Below are 16327 nucleotides of genomic sequence, written 5' to 3' on the forward strand. Positions count from 1 at the left end.
AAGAGGGTTCAAAAATTGTCCAAATGGTTCCAGAGCTGCTGGAGGTCATTCCTTCCCCACCCCTGGCAAGTCTGGACTAACCAAGAACTGATCCACGGCTCAGTTTCAAACAGCAGAGTTCCCACACTCGGTGCTGCTCTGGAAAACAAATCTGATTAAAAACAAACTTTTATCCTTTAGAGGCCGCTGCCTTCACCTTGGTAACAAGGGCAGGCTTTGAGTACCAGAAATTCCTCTTTCCATCCCTACCCACAGCAAAACCTTCACGGTTTTCCTTCATTTCTTTTGCAACAAAAGTTCTCAGGTAAAGCCATTTAAATCCTGATGTATTTTCGTATTCCATTCCATGGAATATTCTGGGATGGAGGGATCTCAGAGCTCTTCTCATTCCACCTTCCACTATCCCAGGCTGCTCCAAGCCCCATCCAACCTGACCCTGGACACTTGCAGGGATGGGGAAGCCAGAACCTCTCTGGAAAAAACCCAAATTATTCATTTTTTAATATAAATATCTAATGTATTATGAATGCACAGGGATTATTCTGGATCAGGAGGGTGTTGGTGCCTTTATTAGGAACTTGAGGCACAGAAGAATCAGGTTTTCAGTGGGATAACCCCCAGTGGGTTTTCTTCATGAGCAGATTCTCACATTGGGATTCTCTGAAGGCTGGAAAGCTTTCCTAGAAATCCATTTATGAGGGCCTGGCACAACATTCTGCCCCTCTGGGAGCTGAAAATTCCCACTTTGGCACTGAACTTGGAGTGGTTCCATGCAGGAAACACCAGGACATTTACAAGAAGACAACAAAATATTTTAATTTCAATCTGCCCCGTGCTATACAAGTGTATAAAATAGCAACTAAGCATCCATTGGAACATTACAAAAATAAAAGAACCAGAAAAAGCAAGCAGCACACTGGAGTCATGAGGACAGGAGGTGGCAGACCCGACCAGGAGCACACTCTGAGCATTCCAAGATTTCCCTGGTTCCCACCTCAGGCAGGGGTCAGGTGTTAAAATGACAAAAATCAGATTTCTTGATGGTTTGAACTGAAAAGCAGCTCTGCTTTTGTAGGGCACACATCAGCAGCCACCCCGGTTTCTACTGCCAAACTCATGCTTTGATTTTTCATGGAAAAAGGACAGGACAGGAATTATTATTCCCAATGTTTTCAACTGAAGGTGGTGAGACACAAAGTCCAGCAGTCACTTGAGAAACATGGAAAAGTCTTGGAAAGGCTTCAAGGCAGTTGTGGCAAACCTATGAAGTTTTTCTCCACTTAATTCCTTTATTTTGGGTGTTGAATGCAGCACGTGGAGCCGGCTGAGGGTAACCCCAAATAATCTGATTTTCCTGTGTGTCCAGCTCCAGCGATCCACGGAACAGCTCCCACTCAGACACCAGAACCAGGCTTTGTTCCAGTTTCCAGGGAATAACAATCCAAGCTAGAGCAGAAAATTCAGTGTATTCCTGGTCTCTAGGCCCAGGTTTCTGTTCCAGTCAGGAACTCCAGGCCTTCCAGAACACCCTGTTTTTCCCCCCACCATGGCCTGGAATGGCTCCATTCTTTTTAAAACAAATATGATTTAAAAACCCAGGAGTGAACCAGGAATTTCAGTCAACAATTTGCTTCAATCTCTTCTCAGCCCAACTGTGGCAAAAGCAAACCAAGAGAGAGCCACAGTTTGATCCTAAAACACCACGAGAGGCTCCAACATCCCTTTTCCAAGAGCCCAAGTGGTATTTTCTATGGAGAGCAATTCCTATCTCCTCTAAAAAATCCTGAACCCTGTTTCAAGGTGAGGATCTCCAGTTTAAAAAACAGTAATAAAATATTTCTGCCATCTTTTTTCTTTGAAATTTGCGTTTAGGAGCCTTTAAACACTGCCATAAAAAAAGCCCTAAAGCTTCTCCCACATATTCCCAATGCTTAAATCAGCATTCCTTGGCTTTAAGCATTTCATGCCAGCTGAGTTTGGAAGCAAAGCTCAGCAAGTTTGGATTTCTGGAATATCGAAAGCCAGTAGAAAAAGATCCAAGTGTGCAGCTTGGAGTGGGAATGGACAAGGGAAAGGCACTCCAGCTCCCCTCACTGCTTCCTGGGTGGAATTTTCCAATCCCTAGCAAATCTTTACTCACCAAAAATGCACATTCAAGTTTCTCCATCATTTTTTTTCATTGGAAAAATCCTCCTGCTCTGAATATGCACCATCAGCATTATTTGAGTCCTTTTTCCCCCCCAAAAGTCAAAGCTCCCAAACAAATCCTATTGAAGATATAAACTACTTGAACTGAAATAATTTAAAATCCATGTATTCCAACAGCTCTCCCATTGCACGTTTTTCCATTGCTTTGCCAGGTAAAACCCTCTGCAGGAATTTCAAAGGTTAAAATTTTAAAAGCACAACTTCCAGAGCACCAAAAGCAGGCGCTGGAAGAATTGGATCCTGCTGGAAAACGAGTGCCAAGAAAACCAAATATAAATACATCATGTATGTACACATCCAGGAGGAATTCTGGGATGCTGAGATAATAAATACTTGAAACCATTCCCAGATTTCCAGAAACTTGGGAGAAACTCTACAAAAGAAAGCAAATTACTTTAGAAGACCAAGAAGAAACATGCACAAAACCTAGTGTAAGAAAAAAGGGTTAAGTTCCCAAACTCCCATCATCTTTCCAACCCTGTTATCCCAAGGTTTTCCAAACAGCATCACTTGGAGGATTTATGGGAGTCAGAACAAGGAGTGCCTCCCCCAAGACAATCCCAGTTTGCCCTGTCACGTCCCACAGTGTCCCCTCCTCTGCTCCCAGGGATGCAGGAACCCACCCAGCACACGGATCACCACTGGGAATCGTTCCCTGGAGCGGGCTGAGCGGGGATCCCCCGGGAGCGGCGGTTCCGTGGCGGTTCCGTGGCGGTTCCGTGGCGGTTCCGGGGCTCAGCTGAGGGGCGCGGGGGCGTAGTCGGGCCGGCGGGTCTGCGCCATCCTGGGCCGCGGCCGCCGCGGCGCGGCGCTGTCACCGTCACCGTCGCTGTCACACACGTGCACAACCACGCTGGGAGTGGTGGCCGTGGCGGCGTGCAGCTCGTACTGCTCCCCTGGGCACACGAGGGAATAACTCCATTAATGCACTAGGTTTAATTGGGTTAATTTTGTTATTCACTAGGTTTAATTGGGTTAATTTTGTGGGGATGTACAGGACTGAGCCAGGCTGGGTCAGCACAGCTGGTTTGATAACCAAAATACCACAGCAGGAGCAAGCAGAGCTTTGAGGATTATGTTTAACTCGAGTTATTCCCTAGGTTTGAGTTAATTTTGTTATTCACTAGGTTTAATTGAGTTAATTTTGTTATTCACTAGGTTTAATTGGGTTAATTTTGTGGGGATGTACAGGACAGAGCCAGGCTGGATCAGCACAGCTGGAGTGATAACCAAAATACCACAGCAGGAGCAAGCAGAGATTTGAGGATTAAGTTTAACTCGAGTTATTCACTAGGTTTGAGTTAATTTTGTTATTCACTAGGTGTGAGTTAATTTTGTGGGAATGCACAGGACAGAGAGCCAGGCTGGGTCAGCACAGCTGGTGTGAAAACCAAAATACCACAGCAGGAGCAAGCAGAGATTTGAGGATTATGTTTAACTCGAGTTATTCACTCGGTTTGAGTTAATTTTGTTATTCACTAGGTTTAACTGAGTTAATTTTGTTATTCACTAGGTTTAATTGAGTTAATTTTGTTATTCACTAGGTTTAATTGAGTTAATTTTGTGGGAATGCACAGGACAGAGCCAGGCTGGGTCAGCACAGCTGGTGTGACATACACTCATGGGTGCATTAACATCTGGCCAGTGCTAACCATGACAGTGTGAGAACCAAAATACCACGGCAGGAGCAAGCAGAGCTTTGAGGATTATGTTAAACTTGATTAATTCACTACCTTGGAGTTAATTTTGTGGGAATTCTCAGAGAATGAGAGCCAGAGTAGGTCAGCACAGCTGGTGTGATAACCAAAATACCACAGCAGAAACAAGCAGAGCTTTGAGGATTATGTTTAACTCGAGTTATTCACTAGGTTTGAGTTAATTTTGTTATTCACTAGGTTTAACTGAGTTAATTTTGTTATTCACTAGGTTTGAGTTAATTTTGTTATTCACTAGGTTTAATTGGGTTAATTTTGTGGGGATGCACAGGACAGAGTCAGACTGGGTCAGCACAGCTGGTTTGATAACCAAAATACCACAGCAGGAGCAAGCAGAGCTTTGAGGATTATGTTTAACTCGATCAATTCACTTAGAACAAAGGAATAAAACTATAAACCTAATAAACCTAATTTGCACACTGCCACATCTCCCCTTTTTCTTTTATTAAGATGAGCAAATTAATTTTGTGGGAATGCACAGGACAGAGAGCCAGGCTGGGTCAGCACAGCTGGAGTGATAACCAAAATGCCACAGCAGGAGCAAGCAGAGCTTTGAGAATTATGTTTAACTCAATTAATTCATTAGGTGTGAGTTAATTTTGTTATTCACTAGGTTTAATTGAGCTAATTTTGTTATTCACTAGGTTTAATTGGGTTAATTTTGTGGGAATGCACAGGACAGAGAGCCAGGCTGGGTCAGCACAGCTGGTGTGAGAACCAAAATGCCACAGCAGGAGCAAGCAGAGCTTTGAGAATTATGTTTAACTCAATTAATTCATTAGGTGTGAGTTAATTTTGTGGGAATGCACAGGAGAGTCAAACTGGATCAGCACAGCTGGTGTGATAACCAAAATACCACAGCAGGAGCAAGCAGGGCTTTGGGGATTACAAAAAATGGGATTAACCCTGCTTATGGCAAGAGAGGAGATTCAGGCAAATCTCTGCAAGCCAAAAATGCTCTAAAATTTATCAGTTATCTTATCTTAGCCTGATATCTTAGCCTGTTCTAAAACAATTATTCTTGTTAAAATTACTAACTTTCCTTTCATGGTTAAGTTGTACAAAAATACGGGAGAAAAGGAAATCAAGGGATGTGGCCATTAATCACTGGGGAAATTCTAACATGTAAAATTTATATATAATATTATATGTAAAAACTGTATGTAAATTTTATGTTATAGGTTTAGTTTATATTTTTACATATAAACTAAATATAAATATAAACAAAATATATATATTATATATATATAACATTATATGTAAAAACAGTATGTACATTTTATATTATAGGTTTAAGTTTTCATTTTTTGTATTTACATACAGAGAACTATAACATATAAAAAATTATATAAAGTTATATAAAATTTAAATATTGATTTTGTGTGTTATCGGTTTTATATATTTATATTTGTAAATAAAAAAGATAAGTTTTTTCTCTATAAAAATTATAAAGTTTATATATAATTATATTATATAAATATGTATTATATATTTATATATAATATATATACTATTTCAATATAGTGTGTAAAAATTATATATAAATTATTATATTAATTGTATAAAAATTTAAAAATTACCCATTTTTAATGCTTGAAAAGGCCTAAAATACTTATTTTAAAGACTTTTTTTGGTTTTCTTAAAATTTGAAAGGAAAACTTGAAGTGAAGGAACATCATGGAGCAGCTCTGACCTCCCACACAAACAGAGACTGCTGTGTTATTTAGTTATTTATTCATTTCTTTATTTATTCATTCCAAGTCTTCCATCAAAAACAACCTCTGCTTCCACTACCCATTTCAGGGAAATAACATCTTTGATTGAAAATATTTCATAATTATTAAGAACATTTATTTAGAAGGGTTCTCGATGGGCAGCTTTAAATCCCAACATGCAGGGGGTCAAAGCTGTGCCCTGCCCTTTTCTCCATCCTTTACAATTCCCTAAGTTTGGAGGTGAACTTATTTAATTGGAATTTAAAAAATCCTCCCCTATAATGAATCTGACACCATTTTTCTTCTCTTTAATCCTGTTATTAAATGTGACCATTTTTCTCTCCCCTAAAATTAATGATACAGCTCCAAACAGGTTAAATCTGAGTTGGATTTAAGGAAAGATTAATTTGCACCATTTCTCATTGGTGAGTTGTATAAAATATGGGAGAAAAGGAAATCAAGGGATGTGATCATTAATCACTGGGGCAAGGAGTGGAAGGAATTTATCCCTCTTAAATTTCAAGGAATTTTAAGTTGATACTGACAGTTCCTCCTACACTCAGCAGCAGTTTCCTCCTCTGAGGCAAAGAGAAATGAAATATGAAGAGGAATGAAATATTAAGAAAAAGAAAAATAAGGAGAAAGAAAAATAAGAAGGAAGAAAAATAAGGAGAAAGAAAAATAGAGAAAGAAAAATAAAGAGAAAGAAAAATAAGGAGAAACAAAAATAAAGAGAAACAAAAATAAAGAGAAACAAAAATAAAGAGAAACAAAAATAAAGAGAAACAAAACAGATCCAAAACTAGAAATAAATAGAAAGAAAAATAGAAATAGAAAGAAAAAAATAGAAATAAAAATAGAAATAGAAAGAAAACAAAATAGAAATAAATAGAAATAGGAATAAAAAGAAACAGAAATAAAAAATAAATAGAAATAAAAAATAAATAGAAATAAAACAGAAACAGAAATAAAACAGAAACAGAAATAAAACAGAAACAGAAATAAAACAGAAATAGAAATAAAATAGAAATAGAAATAGAAATAGAAATAGAAATAGAAATAGAAATAGAAATAGAAATAGAAATAGAAATGGAAATAGAAATAGAAATAGAAATAGAAATAAAAAATAAACAGAAATAAAAATAAAAATTTCTTGGAAAAGTTTTAGAAATTCAGGAAGTTCTGAGGTGTTTTCCACAGCCAAAATTCTGGGTTTTACCCCTTCTTACCTGGTCCTAGCTTGGAAATTGCATATAAGAGGTCATAATTAATGACTGGAGTGGCATCCTCCACTTGTTTCCAATCCACAGGAGGAGAGGCAGGAGGGGAGATCAGGAACTGCTTGTCTGGATTTGGGGGGGCCAGGTGGGAGCTCCCGATGTGCAAAGTCTGCAAGAGAATTCAGATAAAGACAAGGGGTCCTTGAACCCCTGAATTCCTGAACCCCTGAATGCCTGAACCCCTGAATCCCTGAACCCCTGCATGCCTGAACCCCTGAACCCCTGCATGCCTGAATCCCTAAATCCCTGAATCCCTGAACCCCTGAATGCCTGAACCCCTGAATGCCTGAACCCCTGAGTGCCTGAACCCCTGAGTGCCTGAATCTCTGAATGCCTGAACCCCTGAGTGCCTGAACCCTGAACCCCTGAGTGCCTGAACCCCTGAGTGCCTGAACCCCTGAGTGCCTGAACCCCTGAATGCCTGAATCTCTGAATGCCTGAACCCCTGAGTGCCTGAACCCTGAACCCCTGAGTGCCTGAACCCCTGAGTGCCTGAACCCCTGAATTCCTGAACCCCTGAATTCCTGAATGCCTGCATGCCTGAACCCCTGCATGCCTGAACCCCTGAATCCCTGAATCTCTGAATGCCTTAACCCTGAACCCCTGAATGCCTGAACCCCTGAATCCCTGAATTCCTGCATGCCTGAACCCCTGCATGCCTGAACCCCTGAATCCCTGAATTCCTGCATGCCTGAACCCCTGCATGCCTGAACCCCTGAATCCCTGAATTCCTGCATGCCTGAACCCCTGCATGCCTGAACCCCTGAATGCCTGAACCCCTGAATGCCTGAATCTCTGAATGCCTGAACCCCTGAGTGCCTGAACCCCTGAACCCCTGCATGCCTGAATCCCTAAATCCCTAAATCCCTGAACCCCTGAGTGCCTGAACCCCTGAATCCCTAAATCCCTAAATCCCTGAACCCCTGAGTGCCTGAACCCCTGAATGCCTGAACCCCTGAATGCCTGAACCCCTGAACCCTGAATGCCTGAACCCCTGAATGCCTGAACCCCTGAATGCCTGAATGTCTGAACCCCTGAATCCCTAAATGCCTGAACCCCTGAACCCCTGAATGCCTGAACCCCTGAATCCTGAAATCCCTGAATGCCTGAACCCCTGAATGCCTGAACCCCTGAACCCTGAATCCCTAAATCCCTGAACCCCTGAATCCCTGCATCCCTGAACCCCTGCATCCCTGAACCCCTGCATCCCTGAATCCCTGCATCCCTGGCTCAGCGCAGTGGGAAGGGGCAGGGCTGTCGTGCCCTGCCCGGCACTCAGGGTGGCAGCAGCAGCCAGGATACAGCTCCAGGGGAAATTCCAAGCGATGTTCTTCCCTGGAAATCAAACCTCTGCCCTTCCAAACCGCCAGCAGGAGGACAGGGCCTCCAAGGCTGAACGGTGCTGGGAGTCATCCCCAAAAGTGAGAGTGGAGGGAATTCCAGCAGGGATAAAAATAACCAGGACCATGGCGGGTGTCCAACGCTCCTGGATCTGTTTTCCCACTCGATTTTCAGAGGGAAAAGCAGCTGGAAAAGCAGCCTGATTGCCAGAGCCTGAGTTTCTGCAGGAGCAGGGAACTCCAGAGCTGCTCTGGGGGAGATCCCAAAGGCTGGGATGGGTAGGGAGAGCCTGAATGTGCAGCTCCAGCCTGGAACGTGCAGCTCCCGAGCCTGGAATGTGCAATTCCAGAGCTTGCAATGTGCAGCTCCAGCCTGGAATGTGCAGCTCCAGCCTGGAACGTGCAATTCCAGAGCCTGGAACGTGCAGCTCCAGCCTGGAATGTGCAGCTCCAGCCTGGAATGTGCAGCTCCAGCCTGGAACGTGCAGCTCCAGCCTGGAACGTGCAGCTCCAGCCTGGAATGTGCAGCTCCAGAGCCTGGAATGTGCAGCTCCAGCCTGGAATGTGCAGCTCCAGAGCCTGGAACGTGCAGCTCCAGAGCCTGGAATGTGCAGCTCCAGAGCCTGGAACGTGCAATTCCAGAGCCTGGAACGTGCAATTCCAGAGCCTGGAACGTGCAGCTCCAGAGCCTGGAACGTGCAGCTCCAGAGCCTGGAATGTGCAGCTCCAGAGCCTGGAACGTGCAGCTCCAGAGCCTGGAATGTGCAGCTCCAGAGCCTGGAACGTGCAATTCCAGAGCCTGGAACGTGCAATTCCAGAGCCTGGAACGTGCAGCTCCAGAGCCTGGAACGTGCAGCTCCAGAGCCTGGAACGTGCAGCTCCAGAGCCTGGAACGTGCAGCTCCAGAGCCTGGAACGTGCAGCTCCACACCTTGGATCCCCCAGGGACTCCCTGGATGCTGGCAGAGCCAACCTGGCCTCCCCCAGCCCTTTAAATTCTTGGAATGTACTCATTCCCATTCCAGGTTATCCAATAAATGGGAAATACCCACAGCCTCCAAATCCATGGAGCTCTGGAACAAGCCCGGATTCTCCAACTCATCTGACAAAAAATGACCATGAAGGAATTCTGGGATGATAAGAAATACTTGAAACCATTCCCAGATTCCCAGAAACTTGGGAGAAACTCTAGGAGAAAGCATTTCTCTAGGAGAAATTATTTTAGAAGATCAAGAAAAAATAAGCACAAAAGCCAGTGTAAGATAAAGGCTTAAATTCCCACCATCTTTCCAACCCTGTTATCCCAAGCTTTTCCAAACCCCCATCAGCTGGAGGATTTATGGGAGCCAGAACAAGGAAAAGCTTTAATCCCCCCAAGGATAATCCCAAAAAGGCTTTTTTTACCTGAGCAAAATAGAGTTTGAGTTCTTTTCCGAGGAATTCTGTCTTGTCCAGCTGGATTCTGGCATCTGCTGCAGACAAAGGGTTGCTGAAGTTGATTCTCACTCTCTTGAAGCTCTTAAAATACTGAAAGGTGAGGTCCTTGTCGTAGGGGCGGAACAGGGATTCAAATTTGGCCTGGAGAGAAAGGAGCAGGGGAGAAAATCAGTATTAAACATGAATAAAGAAATTAATTAGAAGTGAAAAGTTACTAATAAGGGCAAACTATACTCTTGAATATTGATTATTGTAACAGCTTCATTTATTTTCCTTTTTCTTTCTAGAATGAAGTTTTCTACCTTATCACTTATTTCTCTACATCATTAGAACAGATTGTTATCATTAATAAATGACATTATCACTTATTATTATCAGGAATAAATGCTGGACAAGACACCCCAATTTAGCAACAGTAAGATACAGAATACATCTGAAAATTAATACCCAAAACCTTCAAAAAAGCCTGCCGAGCCTTTGCCCAAATGTGCAAATTTCAAGGGAACCAACACAAGTTTTAAATGAGAATAGTGAAAACAATCCTAATTTTCAGGCTGAATGTGATTTTCTTCCGTGACTCAGCACACACAATGAAGTCCATGAACATCTCCTGCTTTCCTGCTATTTTTAATTTCGTTTATGGAAAGTGTTTCCACTCTCCCTGCAGGATTCCAGGCCAAAGAGAGACACAAGAGGAGGCTCTGGAGCTGCCAGGTCCTTCCCAAGTGTTTTATTCCAACGGCTTCAGGATTCAAATTTGAGGAATTTCCAGATATTTTCTCTCCCTAAAAGCTTCCTGGAAACTCAGGATAAAGCCACAATAAACATTATTTCATTGAGAGCTTTTTACTACAATATTTTGAATTATTAGGGGGGAAAAAGGCAGGGAAATTACGTAAGAAGGCAGAAATGAATTCAGAGTTTCATCTTCCTCCCTGAGAAGCTCCACTTCACACACTCACCACAGCTGGGTAAAAATCATTGTATTTTGAAGAGATTTTAAAATCAGAGCTGTTCTGCTTCAACTTCTTCAGAACGAGCTCTGAAGCAGGAGCAGGACCCTCCCCACACAGAGCTGGTATTTGGGAGCCTCAAAGCTGAGATGGAACCATGGAAAATACCCCCAAAACCTGCATTTCCAAGGTCCTATTCTGTATTTACCCAGAGAGATCTGTTTGTTTTTAGTGGTTAAAAAAAAAAAAAAAAAATTTAAATATGTGATTATAGAGGGCAGAAATGTCACTTTGGCACTCTGAGACTAAAAAGAAAAAATGCTGGTTTTGTCCTTAAGGTATCTTAGCAGTAACAACTCACTGTATCAGGACTGATAAATATTTTACATTATTTTATATTTACATTATTTATCTTATATTGCCCATCAGCTAAACACAGACCCAAGAGGGTTTGTTATAGTTTTACCAGGAAAAAAAAGTCCCAGGAGAAGTATCAAATGGATTACAAATTAGTGGATCTTGCTACCGAAATTAGAATTAAATATTTGCTGACAACTCAGAATACACCACACAAAGAAGTCTGGAGGAAAAACTTGAGATGATTTTCCCAGCCACGCACAGCTAAAATTGAGTAATTCCCAGAGCTGGAATCATTCCCGTCGGAGCAGGCTGGTGCAGACTCCCAAGCTCCAAGACCTTTATGGCAAAGTGGAATTTCCTTCCGAGTCCAAAGCCCGTGTGGAGCAGCATCTCCAGAAATAACCCCACCAAACCTACCCGTGCTTCTGGCTGGGTGAAGACCTCCCCATCGGCCAGGCAGGTGATGAGCGAGCTGAAGCTGTAGTGGAAATTTCGGAAATGCATCTCAGGGCTGAGCCCCAGCGAGCCCCGCAGAAATCCCGGGATTTTCGGGAGCCCTGCCTGCTGCACGCTGCGTTTATAAGGCAAAGCCAGTCCAGCCCCTGGTGAAAAAAAGCTCTCAGAGCATCCTGTGTGTGACAGCGAATTCCTGAGCAGAGTCCCGCATGCTTGCAGGGAGTCGGGAACAAAATGTAAGCGGGACTGGAAAGAGGTGACGTCAGCAATTAGTCAGCTTCCCTCTGCTAATTACCGGGAGCATGGAAAATCCAGCTGAGCTGAGCAGGGCAGCTGCTGCCCAGCCTCTTGCAGCATAGTTTCCACTGGCAGTAATTCCACGCAGCTCCCACCCCGAGCGGCGCTGCATGGAAAATGTTCCTGCCTGGGCACAACGCTCCGGGAAGGGGCTGAAGGAAAAGTGCCCAGTTCCGATCCTCTGGGATGGAAAACAAAGCCCTCACCCCAATTCCTGATCCTCTGGGATGGAAAACAAAGCCCTCACCCAATTCCTGATCCTCTGGGATGGAAAACAAAGCCCTCACCCAATTCCTGATCCTCTGGGATGGAAAACAAAGCCCTCACCCCAATTCCTGATCCTCTGGGATGGAAAACAAAGCCCTCACCCCAATTCCTCATCCTCTGGGATGGAAAACAAAGCCCTCACCCCAATTCCTGATCCTCTGGGATGGAAAACAAAGCCCTCACCCCAATCAATTCCTCATCCTCTGGGATGGAAAACAAAGCCCTCACCCAATTCCTGATCCTCTGGGATGGAAAACAAAGCCCTCACCCCAATTCCAGATCCTCTGGGATGGAAAACAAAGCCCTCACCCCAATTCCTCATCCTCGGGGATGGAAATCAAAGCCCTCACCCCAATTCCTGATCCTCTGGGATGGAAAACAAAGCCCTCACCCCAATTCCCCATCCTCTGGGATGGAAAACAAAGCCCTCACCCCAATTCCTGATCCTCTGGGATGGAAAACAAAGCCCTCACCCCAATTCCTGATCCTCTGGGATGGAAATCAAAGCCCTCACACCCCAATTCCCCATCCTCTAGGATGGAAATCAAAGCCCTCACCCCAATTCCCCATCCTCTGGGATGGAAAACAAAGCCCTCACCCCAATTCCTGATCCTCTGGGATGGAAATCAAAGCCCTCACCCCAATTCCTGATCCTCTAGGATGGAAAACAAAGCCCTCACCCCAATTCCTGATCCTCTGGGATGGAAAACAAAGCCCTCACCCCAATTCCTGATCCTCTGGGATGGAAAACAAAGCCCTCACCCCAATTCCTGATCCTCTGGGATGGAAAACAAAGCCTCTCACCCCAATTCCTGATCCTCTGGGATGGAAAACAAAGCCTCTCACTCCGGTTCTGTTCCACGGAACAGCCACAGGTTGAAATTTGGAGACTGATTTGGGAGAATGATTTTCCTCCCATCCCAAGGAGGATTCATTTGGAAGCTCCTTCAAAGCAACTCTGTGGATTAATTACCGTTCTCACCTTATTAAAAACTCTTTCCCAGCATCACAAACCGGGGCAGGTTTTGTCAGGGGTTGGTTTTGTGCTTCTTTTTCCTACCAGGGGCTTGCTCAGCAATCTGCTGGCAGGGTTTTAGCAGAACCTGAGACCCAGCAGCAGCAGGGAACAGGCGTGGAACCTGAATTCCTGACATTTTCTGGGCCACCTGTATCCCAGTTTTCAAAGCATTTCCCAAAAAGCAGCACAGAACACAGGTTTCTGTGTGAGTTTTGTGGTCTTTTCTTGTGGATTTCTTTTTGGGGGAGCTTTTTGGGGGTTTGTGTGGTTTTTTAAAATCAAGAACGATTTTAAAAATTCATCACCATTTCAAGTAATGAATGAAGTTTAAACTGAAGCCTTCACAAGCTATTTGGAACTCTCCCATTCACATTCAGCTCCCAAATTATAATGCAGTCAAAATCTCAAGTGCCTTTAGCTCATTTGTTTTACACACAGGGCTATGACAGAAGCACCAAGTTTTAAGGAATACCTGCAAACAATGCACAGTGCTAAATTAAAAACCTGATTCCATCAGGATTTAAACTACATAGAACTTTTCACATGAAAACTATTCTCCATTTTTAGGGGTTCTATTTGTTAAATCCCCATTTAAACTCAAACTCTCTGCTGTGGTTACCTCAGTGTAAAAGTCACCACAGCATGAAAAGAATTCTTAATACAATTTCTTAGAACCTTTTGAGAGTCCTCACTTAAAAATCCCAGGATCACTGAAGTTGGAAAAGCACTTCAAGGCTACCAAGTCCAGCCTGTGACTGAATCATCCCCCTCCTGTCCCCAGCACTGAGTGCCACATCCATTTCTTGGCCACCTCCAGGGATGGGCACTCCAGAGCTCCCTGGGCAGCCTGAGCACCCTTTGTGGGAAAAACAGGATGAACTCCAGCAGTGAGGATGGGATGAGAGATCCACACACAGAAATTGAGGATTCACAGCAGCCCTGACGCCCCTGAGCCCAGAAAACACCACCGAGCACATCCTCAATCCTGCCCCTGACCTGGAATTTGTTCTCAAGGATCCTCAAGACCTGAGGATGTGGAAGGAGCAGGCATGACTCCATCACGCAGAGGTCAGGATGCTCACCTGGAAAGAATGGCCATGAATCACCTGAGCACACAGGCTGCCCACATGCCAGGGAGAGCTGCAGATCCTGATAAGAAAACAGAGCAGGTTCTGCTCCGAGCTGGCACAGCCTCGGGTCACTGCAGCGCTTTTGGGGAACATTTCTGTCCCTGGAGCTCATGAAGAGTAAAACAGGAAAAATCTCTGTGATTGCCATCCTCAAAGCCAGCTGCACATTCCTGAGAGCCAGGGAAAATGCCTTCAGAAGCCACCCTTCAAACAGGACTTTGTCATCTAATCCAGGACGAGAGCCTGGCTATGAACAAAGCAAGTGGCTCTGAGAAATTTAACACCTCACAACAGAATTTTTTCACAGTGTTCTCCCGATTTAAAAGGAACATTTGAGTCATGCTGATACACACAAGGTTTTTAACTCGCCTTTTTAAAACCCCAATGAAATCACACCTAGTATGTTCCATTTTGTCACTATTACCATGATTTTTTGACATGAATGTGTCATTAATCATGGAATTATAGAAGGTTTGGGCTGGAAGGGACCTCACAGCCCACCCAGTGCCACCCCTGCCATGACAGGGACACCTCCCACTGTCCCAGGCTGCTCCAGCCCCAGTGTCCAGCCTGGCCTTGGGCACTGCCAGGGATGCAGGGGCAGCCACAGCTGCTCTGGGCACCCTGTGCCAGGGCCTGCCCACCCTGCCAGGGAACAATTCCTGATTCCCAAGAGCCCATCCAGCCCTGCCCTGTTCCAGCTCAGGCCAGGTCTCTCAGTGTACAAAAAAACACACTTTGAGTTATTAACACCAAACTCAAGCCCTTTGTCAAAAGAAAAAGCCCCAATTCCCCTGCCCCTGTGCAGGTAATGAGGAGCTGTTTAAGGCAGGGCTTTGTGAGGAGAGCCCTGAGATGATGTGGAAAACACGAGGCCAAGTTACAAAAGCCCCATTGCTGAACCCAGAGTGTTGCAATGCTCCCTGCACAGGCTCGGCTCCTGGAAGGTTTGGTACCCACGTGCAAACACCTTTGCTAGGACAGGAACATTGCAACACCTCAGGAGTCCTGGATTTGATGTTCTGATATTATCACAGGGCACCTTTTCCACTCCCTTTAGAGAGTCTGCTGCTTCCTGTCCTCTCTTTGAGACTCCCTGGTGAGCTACAGACAGAACGAGGGCAAAATCACCTGAACAGGAGGGACGTGGAGCTGCTGGAGAGAGCCCAGAGGAGGCTCCAGGATGAGCAGAGGGCTGGAGCAGCTCTGCTGGCAGGAAAGGCTGGCACAGCTGGCATTGCTCAGCCTGGGCAGGAGAAGCTCTGGGCTGAGCTCAGGGTGGCCTTGCAGGGCCTGAAGGAGCCCCAGGAAAGCTGCAGAGAGACAATTGCCAAGGGCTGCAGGGACAGGAGCCAGGGAATGGCTCCCAGTGCCAGAGGGCAGGGCTGGATGGGCTCTTGGCAATCAGGAATTGTTCCCTGGCAGGGTGGGCAGGCCCTGGCACAGGGTGCCCAGAGCAGCTGTGGCTGCCCCTGCATCCCTGGCAGTGCCCAAGGCCAGGCTGGACACTGGGGCTGGAGCAGCCTGGGACAGTGGGAGGTGTCCCTGCCATGGCACTGGATGGGATTTAAGGTCCCTTCCCACCCAAACCATTCCATGGTTCCATGGTGCTGCTGCACTTTGGGAATGAAAGCAAAGGCGTCACAGCAGTGGGGCAGGACAGCAGGGTCAGCTCTGCCTCCTCAGCTTTCACCTTTCCCTGGAAAGCTGCAGATTCCAGGGCTCACATTCTGGAAGTTGAGTTCTAAAATCACAGACAAGGTGCTCAATCAAGACCTAAAGTGCTCCCAAACAGCAAAAGCACTTGACAGATCCTCCAGCACTGCCTATGGACAGAAAAGTGACAGAACCATTTTTTGAACATTTCTGGGGGCTGGAAGGACAATCACAGAGTCCAATAAATATTTGAAATAGTGGCAACACACAGAGTCCAATAAATATCTGAAAAAGTGGCAACACAGAACGATTGAATGCCATAATTACACCACAATTTCATCTCCACATGCAGTGGAATAGGTAAGGCACAGAAGAGAAGGAAGTGAGACCACAGAAGCAGAAATCAGGCAATTCACCAACAGTGCCAATAACTGCAACAGCAAAGCGAACAAGCAGAGAAGGAAAATCAATGTGAGGTTAAAGATGTTGGGAATTC

At 44.8% G+C, this 16327-nt stretch overlaps 1 protein-coding gene across 2 annotated transcripts in view; it reads right to left on the reverse strand.

The window, feature by feature from the left end:
• Window positions 1-790: 790 nt before the first annotated feature.
• RCAN1 (regulator of calcineurin 1) overlaps window positions 791-16327 on the reverse strand; it is a 38539-nt gene continuing 23002 nt past the window's right edge. Inside the window, exons 1-4 of one of the 2 annotated variants that reach the window (XM_063393240.1) lie at window positions 11425-11677; window positions 9662-9835; window positions 6868-7027; window positions 791-3104 (exon numbers count right to left, since the gene is read on the reverse strand). In XM_063393240.1, the coding sequence (XP_063249310.1) occupies window positions 2944-3104; window positions 6868-7027; window positions 9662-9835; window positions 11425-11511 (582 nt within the window). In that variant the 5' untranslated portion in view covers window positions 11512-11677 and the 3' untranslated portion in view covers window positions 791-2943. Of the gene's footprint in view, window positions 3105-6867; window positions 7028-9661; window positions 9836-11424; window positions 11678-16327 lie in introns of those variants that run through there. The other variant, XM_063393239.1, reaches the window with a different exon arrangement.

This window comes from Prinia subflava, chromosome 3 (genome assembly GCF_021018805.1).
Source record: "Prinia subflava isolate CZ2003 ecotype Zambia chromosome 3, Cam_Psub_1.2, whole genome shotgun sequence".
Classification (NCBI taxonomy): Eukaryota; Metazoa; Chordata; class Aves; order Passeriformes; family Cisticolidae; genus Prinia; species Prinia subflava.